Source organism: Rhinopithecus bieti, unplaced genomic scaffold (genome assembly GCF_001698545.2).
Source record: "Rhinopithecus bieti isolate Rb0 unplaced genomic scaffold, ASM169854v2 scaffold_30957, whole genome shotgun sequence".
NCBI classification, from domain to species: domain Eukaryota; kingdom Metazoa; phylum Chordata; class Mammalia; order Primates; family Cercopithecidae; genus Rhinopithecus; species Rhinopithecus bieti.
Genome location: NW_016813678.1, coordinates 1,417,076 through 1,427,530, shown reverse-complemented (window position 1 = coordinate 1,427,530; position 10,455 = coordinate 1,417,076). Strand labels below are relative to the sequence as shown.

The following is a 10,455-nucleotide window of genomic DNA, read 5'->3' as shown; positions in this document are numbered from 1 at the left end:
TTAGTAGCAAAGAATAATTGAGGATAGTTTGATTAAATCAATACATTAAAGGGTTCTTCTGGTGTAAATGATTTCGAAGGATAATTTTTCAAACTATTTTTATCTCATATGAGTAATATAACCACAGTTTACAAAATTTTAAGAACTTCTACTTCCTGTTTTGCTTATCCTAAGCTTTTTTTTTTTTTAAATCTTTTTAAGGTCATTTGTTTACAACATTCTTATGAATTCAGGGGATCTAGTATCTTTCAAATACATTTTCTAAAATAAAAACTTACAGGTCCTTACATATTTCTATTAAAATATTAATGTATGCGGCTCACAACTGTAATCTCAGCTCTTTGGGAGGAAGAGAAGGGCAAATCACGAGGTCAGGACATCGAGACCATCCTGGCTAACACAGTGAAACCTGGTCTCTACTAAAAATACAAAAAACTAGCTGGGCATGGTGGTGGGCTACCCAGCCCGGTAGTCCCAGCTACTTGGGAGGTTGAGGCAGGAAAATGGCATGAACCCGGGAGGTGGAGCTTGCAGTGAGCCGAGATTGTGCCACTGCACTCCAGCCTGGATGACAGAGACTCTGTCTCAAAAATATATATATATATATATATATATAAATTTACACACTCAACATACATTTATTGAGTGATTACTATGGGCCTATAGTTTGGGACACACCTACGAACAAAACAGAAAACTCTTTTCAAAGAACTTACATTAAGTGTATAGATAAATAAATAAATATTAGGACTTGATATAGGCTATAAAATGATAAAATAGGACAGGGTAATGAGGTTGAGGTAAGTGGAATTGGGGAAATAGGCTGATTTCTTTTTAGATTGATTACAATAATATGAGGTTGAGCTAAAGAAGGTAGACACGTTTGTACTAATTAACAGCTAAAGCCAAAGTGTCACCATGTTGCAGATTTGTTCATGTTATCAAGTTGCATAGAAACCATCACCACAATGTTTGAGACAATGGAACAAATGAAATAGAAAAGGTATCACTTTTAAATAATATATTAAGACTTACTGAATGCACTATCAAGTCAAGTGACATAGGGGAAATAGCAATTCAAAAGTTTGTTAGAAACATTTATACTGTCGTATAAATGTAAGATATTAGTAGCAGCACTTAGTTAACAGTTCTAGACAGAATTACTGCAGAGGAATCTTAACAGCTTGTCATTTGTTTTACAAAGAAGCATCAAAACAAACTACTAGTAATAAAACATTCAACTTGATATATTTGTAATTGAAAAGAAAAAATGATGTTATGGAAGGCACTGCATTAAGTCTTCACTGACAGTATAGCTGCATCAGTAGAAAGGTGGCAAGGCTTTACATCAAGAGATCATTCTGAAAACCCCGAGCCAGTAATGTGTCACTTCCTTCCATTCACATATTCCATATTCAGTGATGCTATCAAAATGGTAAGTCAAATAAAATTCAAGCTGCTAGAGTCCTGCTTGTTTTCAGCTTTACAGAAAGAAATGCTATCAGAACACAAGATCATCGATGCTATGAAAAAAAATAATGTACTATTTTATAGGCTCAAAGTATAAATAGAACTTTAGAAAATTATGGTTCAATATGATTTACTGGTGATGTTTAGATAGTGTCATAATCTGAACACTAAAGGCATAACTGTTAAGACTAGTGGAATGTAGATATTACTTTAAAATATTTGACAGGAGAATGAATGATTGGACACAAAATCCATACCCATTATCAACAGATTTTCAACATTACATTTGAAAATGAAAGAGTGAAAAGGCTTTTAGATTTTTAAAAATCTTCAAGTACAGTTTAAAGGAACAGAATTACTCAAATTCTGGTTAACAGCAGGAAAATGGTTTCATTGATTGGAGAAAAACCAGTGCATACTTTTTTTTGCCATTTGTTTCCCTCTGCTCATGGGAGGAAAATTTCTCATTATGGTGAAGACCAAGAACTGGATGATCTTTTTAAGTAACTGTACATAGCTACTTGAAGCATAACACTATAAAATTTTAATATTTAATGTATTCCATGATGAATTAATTTTATTTTCCTTATCACAAATATATATTGTAAAAAACACCTAATGAATATTTTCATCTCCACATACATACTCGTCAATCCCCTTAGTTTATCCTTGACTGCCATGTGATTTCACTGTCCAAATGCAACATGTCATGGAAAAGGTTTGAGAAACATTAGCATAGCTGATATGTTTGGCAGTTTCCCCTAGTTGGAAATCTTAACAACAGCCTATAAATAAATAAAATAAACATAAACATTGTAAATTGATTGAGGGATATACTTACCTCTAAAGTAACCTCTGAGATTGTATAAGACTAGTAAAATCTTTCAAAATACATTACAATACTTTAAAAAACACTCAGTATAGATTTCTAAAATATATATAAAATGAGTGATTCTCTTATTCTATAGAAAATAGTTACAATATCTTCCTAATAAATGATTTTCTTATACTATAATCAGCCAGAGATTCTTTCTAACCAAGCAACGATGCAAAACACCAATTCAATAGTTCTCTTTTTACGTGCAGAATTTAACTGATAAAACTATCATTTTTATTTCATTATGTTTCTATTTCATGAAAATGCTTCTAATATAAATCATTCAGTTACTATTAGGTAAGACACCAAGTATTTGAGAAAATGTCACATCTACATAATGAAAGAGAATCAGTCAAAAAACATTCAAGTAGAAAAATGAGTATAATTTATGACAAAGTCCTTCAAATACAATAACACCCCAGTGAATGTAAGTATAATATCTCTTAAAATTTCAAACCCTCCTTTAAAAACAGATTGAAGTCTTACAGAAATATGTAGTCTTGGCAACCAAAGGAAAGCAGAAGTCAGAAGCCTGGAGAATTGACGAAGAAATTGGAATGTTTTTTCTTTGTCTCCCAACATTATCATGAACAGAGAAGATACAAACCAGTCATGGCCAGTATAATTCCCTTGCAGGCAGACTGAAAAATAAAGTTAAGAAAACTTCACAATATTTTGTAAGACAAAATATTAAAATTCTATAAATACAATAAAATGAATATATTAAATAAAAAAGCAGACATTCTTATTCTGAGTTTATGAAACCTGGTTTTTAAATATTCTTAGATATGTCTGAAAATACATTCTAATGACTTTATTCAGTTTAAGATTCAATGAGTAAGACTAAATATAATGATTACAACTCAGTTTAACAAAATTCATATTTAAAATACAGAATAAAATACTGTAAGAGTATATCATAACAAATCACTAATATAGCTCAATGTACTATTTTACTATAAATGTGTCCAGGTATGCCATCAAAGAATCATGAAAAATATGTGAAAAAAATTAAACTATTGTGAATCTACTCAAAAAGGATATGAAGAGAAGATTTTATGGAAGTTTGCTGCTGTTTCAGGAATCTCTCACAATGCTTTAAAACCAAGGTAAGATCATTTTCTGCACCATCTTTTAAGAGACTGAGGAATTTGCCATACCTATATTAAAAGCCCACAAAACATAAAAAATATCAGGTCTTGCAATGAATGTTTTAAAATTAGTTATTTTAGCATAACTATGTTATACAGAGCACTTATGAAAGATTAGCTCTCAATATATGTATCTGATTATTATGATATATTTGGATTAGCAGTATTCATCTGGTAAATATAAATAACTTTAAAGGAAGATGAAACAGTAATGAGAGAAAAAAAGGATGATATCCTGTAGATGGAAAGTATAATATAAACATTTTTTCCTGAACTGAATCTAAAACATGGAATGTTGACAGGTTAGTTTTTACAAAATGTTGAGTGTACCTATAGAGTTCATACAGTAATGGTCCTAAGGGAGGTGGTACTTCCCTCAGGGGCCACTATGGAAATTTGTAGGACTATTTTTCATTGTCATAGTGATCGGGGGGCACTACTGGTACTTAATGAGCAAGGGCCAGATGATTAGACATGGGACAGTCCTGAACAATAACCTGCAAATGTCCTATTTGTTACTGGTATGGATGAAAAAGTTGTTTATAATTATCTGAAACTAATTGTCTTAAAAAAAAAAAAAACTTCTGTATTTTTTAGTATATATACAATGCAACTATGTGTAAATCAAGCAAAGGTAGTGCTTTTGCACTTCTGTACTTTTGAAACCTTACTAATATTTGCTTATCACTTTTAAAGAGTTTCTTTGGGCCAGGTGTGGTGGCTCACGTCTGTAATCCCAGCACTTTGGGAGGTCAAGGTGGGTGGATCACGAGGTCACGAGTTTGAGACCAGCCTGACCAACATGNATATATACAATGCAACTATGTGTAAATCAAGCAAAGGTAGTGCTTTTGCACTTCTGTACTTTTGAAACCTTACTAATATTTGCTTATCACTTTTTAAAGAGTTTCTTTGGGCCAGGTGTGGTGGCTCACGTCTGTAATCCCAGCACTTTGGGAGGTCAAGGTGGGTGGATCACGAGGTCACGAGTTTGAGACCAGCCTGACCAACATGGTGAAAACCCGTCTCTACTAAAACTACAAAAATTAGCTGGGCACGGTGGCATGCATCTGTAATCCCAGCTACTCAGCAGGCTGAGGCAGGAGAATCGCCTGAACCCGGGAGGCAGAGGTTGCAGTGAGCCAAGATTGTGCCACTGCACTCCAGCCTGGGTGATAAGAGCGAGATTCTGTCTCAAAAAAAAAAAAAAAAAAAAAAAAAAAAAAAAAAAAAAAGTCTCTTTGCTCATGGCAACACTGTAGTATTTGAGCAACGAAATCAAAAATTCATCTGTATTTGTAGCTGCCAGAGTCACAATGATTTTACAATTGGATGCCAGCTATTTATCTTATACTGTAATATATTCAAACATTTCATAATAACTTTGTTTATTTCTTACAAATAAGATATTATATTGAGTTAAAAAATAGGTGACTAGCCTGCTTATACTATCTACGAAGTCCATTTCAGAATAGCAATAGGGCATTACAAAATACTTGTATAAAAAGCAGGCACAGCATCACAAAACATAATTAAGAGAATCATATGCCCAATGTGATACAGATGTGTAAGTTCAAATTATTAAATAATATCATTTTCATCATGTTGTGAATTTATAAAAACGCTCAGCTTTTTAAATAAGTCTTACATGTATCTTTTAAAACTTGATTCTGAAAGTGACTCTATAAGTAAAATGAGAATGTTAAAATCCCCATTTAATAAGCGAGAAAGGGAAGTTTCAAGGGTTCAGTCCTTAACTCTCTGTTTGCTGTTTAGCTTACCCATTTCTTTTCAAAATTACAACTTGAGCATTAAAAACTCAAACTTCAATAAGTTTTTTAATTTTAACTTCTGCATCTGTCCTTCGGGTACTTTTGTACTCATCACCACGGAATTAATCATATTCTGGAAAATAGTATGACTGTGCTACCAATGTGCTGACTTTTACAATGTTATTTTTGTAAAAAACCTGATAGTCATGAGAGCTTAAACACACTGTAATTGGCCTCTGGAACAGCAATGAACTGTAACTGATTTACCTGTAGAGGTAATTTAATCATGTGCCAATATCCTCAAAAACAAAGTCATTTTCCAAATGATAAACTCTGCATTTAAAGTATACAAAATAGTTGGTTGTTAAATTAAATACTACTGAGCACATATGAGGCAGATAAAACAAATTCTAGAAATGCACAAGGGAGATATTTCCCTATAATATACCTGACAGTCATTTTAATGCCAAGCTGCTGCACAGATGAAAGGCTTTCATTCTTCACATTTGCATCAGTAGCTAAACACAACAGAAAACTGAATTATTAAAGTGTATAGAAGTTTGCATAATAATCACAGTTTAATTGAAAATTGATGAAAGCAATATTTTTACATATTTTAATGTGAATTTTGAAAACACTGATGAATTCATTATTTTAGGAACTGTCAGTTACATTTTCCAAGGAATTAACAGAAAACTTTTACAAATAACTTTTCCCATAAAAGTTGGAAAACATATTAAATACAAAACAATGGTAGTTTTGAAACAATCTATTTTACTTGACTCTCAGAACAAAAAGAGGCATTGACCCAAAAAGTGATCTAGAAATACTACTTTCATCATGCAATATATACATAAAACTTTGAATTACAAATATATACAAACATGGTTATTTCCTTCCTGACACTAATCTTTAAGTAATCAGTGTTCTACTTTTAATGTATGATAACATATGAGGGTAGAATGAATGAATTTCTTCCTGCAAGCCAAGTTTTCTTTGTGAAGTAGTTGTTGTAATCATCTAACCAAAAGTGAAGAAGGGGTTAGTCATATCTTATATTGTAATATATCCAAACATTTCATAAAGAATCACTTTTCATTTATTTCTTACAAATAAGATAGTGATTAGCTTGCTTATATTATCTACAAAGTCCATTTCAGAATAGAAATAGCATAGTACAGAGGACTGCAGGAGAGGCTGAAAGTCTGGATTAGTTCTTGAGAACAGCAGAAGACCAAACTAGGAGTGAACCCTCAAAGGCACAACCAAATAGCATTCAGGGTCTGGCTGAACTTTCAATTTCTGGCTGAGAAAACTGTAGTATGCATTCATACACACAAACACATGAACACACAATGCATGCACACACAATTAAGAGACTCATCACACAGTTATCTAGTGGTAGAGAAGACCAAAACCTAGGTTTTCAGAATATCATGAGGGTTTTTTTTTGTTTTTTTTCTTGTTTGTTTTTTTTTACTGCATTACACATTGGTGTTTCTCATACTATCAATATAATCTATTTCACTTCCAGGCTCATTCATCCCCTTAATAAATCATCTCTGATATAGTAAGTGTGGAACACTATGCAAGAAGCTATGAGGGATAAAAGATAAATCATACCTCATTCCCTAAAAAACTTTCCATGTAGTGTCAGAGCTCAAATGTGTATATAGATAACTCTGATAAAGGTATTTTAAAGTCCTATATGAAATAGGAATGATACAGATGAAGTGTTACAAGAATTCAGAAGATGAAGAGATTATGTCTAGTTAGGAAGAAGTGGCATTTAAGTTGAACCTTAACATATATATATGTGCATGCTTATAGTAATACTAATGTTTTTTCCCTCTGGAAAGTATGATATCGATAGCTATCTTATTGGTAAAGGATGAGTGCGCAGTGGGTGGAGACAGGTGTTAAGAATGGGCGTTCCCATCATGATGTGTTCCACGGACCACAGTGGATTCTATCAGGAAGCACTGACCTAACACATCAGTGAAGAAAATAATAAAGTTACGGAGCAAGGTGAGAGGAGTTGTCCAAAGGAATTAGATGTGTTAAATAATGAGAAGGTTGTTTTCGTTCTTCCCTGTGTAAGAAAAGAGTTCTTACATAGTGGTCTAGTTGTGAGGCCTGAAATGAGTCCTTTCACTTTTCTAGAGCTGTACAAATAATTTCCAAGGTCTAGACCCTACCTAAAACTTTATGACACTGTTATCTTCAGAGTAAAAAAATAACTCTACACATTTCAACAGATAATGATTCTCAACTATGGCGGTGCATCTTCTGAGGAACTTTTTAAAAATAAAGATAAATAGACTTGACTCCAGACTACTAAATAAGATTGCCAGAGGGAATGTGCAGTCATTTGTATTTTTAAAGACCTCTACAGTTTATTTCTTACACAATAAAGTTAAGATTTACATTTAAAGGAATAAAAGTTAAACTTAGATATAGTTACAATTGGACAGTTATACAACATTATCCAAATTTCACTTTAGTGTAGTGTAGCAAATTCTCAAAAGAGCTTTTAAATGAGAATATATGGAGGTGTTGGCATACCAAAACAAACATCAAATATCCATTTTAAAAAATCACTGATGTGAAAGAGATGTAAATAACTTTTGAATGAGCAAAACTATGCAGATAAAAATATGGAAGGAATAAAAACTTTCCCAAAGCAGGAATAAAGACATCAGAAAATGAGTTAGGGGCATATATTTAAAAATGGGCTTCAGGCCAGGCATGGTGGCGCAAGCTTGTAATCCCAGCACTCTGGGAGGCTGAGGGGGATGGATTACCTGAGGTCAGGAGTTCAAGACCAGCTTCACCAACATCGTGACACCTCATCTCTACTAAAAATACAAAAATTAGCCAGGCATGGTGGCACATGCCCGTAATCCCAGATATTGGGGAGGTTGAAGCAGAAGAATTGCTTGAACCTGGGAGACAGAGGTGTGAGTGGGCTGAGATCATGCCGCTGAACTCTAGCCTATGTGACAGAGCGAGAGTCCATCTCAAAAAAAAAAAAAAAAAAAAAGAGGTTTCCATTTTAAATTTGTATGATATTTGATATACAATATCAATATACAATAAATCACTGTATATCATTGATATACAATAACTTAGCAAGCAAATTTTGTATTCCAAATACATCTCAGATGACAAAAGTTAGGTGGAAGAAACTTTTATTAAAAGTCTGGACTACATTAATTTATAAGGCAGGAATTGAAATCTCAAAAATAAAACAAAACTGATGGGGAAAAATGAATAAGTAAAATGAAATAATTTAAAAAATGGACATCTTCAGAGGATTTTGATCCATATGCATGGCTGGTAATGAGTAATTAATTGATGTAGGAAAAACAGTGCATAGGATACATAATACATATTTAATGAATGAATGAATGAATGAATGAATAAATGAATGAACCAACATCCAAAGAATAGCAACAAAAGAAATTATACTTTAAATATCAAACTAGAAGCAAGATGGAGAAGAAAACAGACATAGACTTAAAAACATTTTCTGTATATTAAAATCAAATAACACATAGAAGAGATAGCTCCCACTCCCTGAAGTCACTGTGAAAAGCATAATGAAATAAGTTGTTGAAGAGTCAACCAACCAATGACATGGATAGCATTATTCTTACCCACTTACTAACAATGCTTAATTCAATCTAAGCTAGAGCTAATAATTAAATTATTCAAAATAACCAATACTTTTAATTATAAATGCAATAGTTTCAAAATAAAATGAGTTGAGAAAATTTATGTAACATGAACTGAGACCACTCAGTGTGGTAATGCGTTCTGTTCTATTTCTGGTTTGCAAAGCTAGCACATACAGCAGCAGTAGAAGAAATTAAATCTATCCTGACTGGCACCTAATAGTGTGGAAAAAAAATAAACTTTCAAAAGAGTAAAGAATTTCTCCCATGGATGGAGAGGTAGTTACTGGTCGGCTGCTTACTGACTCTCCTAATGCCCTCCCTTATCTGTCCTAACGTAAGAAAACTCTTACTACCCAAAGAAATCAATGGACTACATTTCTTCCTCCCTGCTTTCTTTCCCAAAGTCAGTCTGTAAGTTCTGTTGTTTCTTTTCTAACATGTAATTGTATGCATGCATTTTATTCAATTCTTACTACCACAGAATTCAGTACCTTGTGACCAGTCTACTGTACATGTCTCAGCCTCCTAATTGATGTAGTCAGGGTTATTTGGGAAAAAAAGCATTTCCATGTCTTGATTATGCAATTACCCCGCCTGGAAGACTTTTCGCCTCTTCTCTTGTTTCTTTCCATTCTAATAACCCAGGAGGCAGCACAAGTACTACTCCTGCTCTCTATTAACGCTTCCTCCTGTTACTTTCCATGATGGCACCAACTTGACACAGATGTCATTTTCCACTGGACACCTGTGGCCCTGAAAATAAAACCTCTCTTGACAATTACCAAATTCGAATAGCATATGAAAAAGCATATTGCCTGAAAGCAAGTAGCCAGTTGAAAAACTGTCAGTTTCTTTTATTTTCTACCTTACTATATGCTGCAATTTGTTTAATTCCTAATTTTAGGTATATGCACTATTTTTCCTTCCTGAAGAAAGGTTCATATTAAATATCTCTCTGCAATTATCACACACTGTGCTTTACTCACAAATGTTTCGTAAATATAAGATAGAAGAGAGCATCTTTGCTTTTCAAAGAAAGTATAAAAGTGTTTAAGGGTATTTAATTAAATTTAAAACTATATTTTAATAATCAAATGGTGAAACAAGAAAATGTTGATTTTTTCCCTAACTTTTGATTAACTAGAGAAATGAAATAAAATACACATTACCCTGAAAGGGCCATTTAATTTATCATTTCAAAAAAGCAACTACACTAGAAAAAAATTCCCAACTTGTTCCAGGGAATTGAATCAACAAAAAGGAAATGTCTGTTAAGATATGGAAAGATACCTGCATGAATTTACAAACTGCAAATGCGCAGAAGTTTATCTGTTTGTTCTTTCCTCTTTCTTTAAAGGGATAAACAGTCAAACTAATTTGATTTTTCCAGATTTGCAAATTTTATAATGGATTGAAATCCTGAGGGAGCTAACAACAGATGGATGATTGTGTTATTCTAATTTTAACTACCTTAGGGTTTAGAAGGCTGTCATTTTTAAAAGATA

General features: G+C 32.9%; 1 protein-coding gene across 1 annotated transcript in view; it reads right to left on the bottom strand.

Moving 5' to 3' along the window:
- Window positions 1–2,833: 2,833 nt before the first annotated feature.
- TBC1D32 (TBC1 domain family member 32) overlaps window positions 2,834–10,455 on the bottom strand; it is a gene marked incomplete at its 3' end in the record, with an annotated part of 224,148 nt that continues 216,526 nt past the window's right edge. The window contains exons 30-32 of the mRNA XM_017848884.1: window positions 5,719–5,788; window positions 3,392–3,507; window positions 2,834–2,988 (exon numbers count right to left, since the gene is read on the bottom strand). Coding sequence (XP_017704373.1) covers window positions 2,834–2,988; window positions 3,392–3,507; window positions 5,719–5,788 — 341 coding nt within the window. The remainder of the gene's footprint in view (window positions 2,989–3,391; window positions 3,508–5,718; window positions 5,789–10,455) is intronic.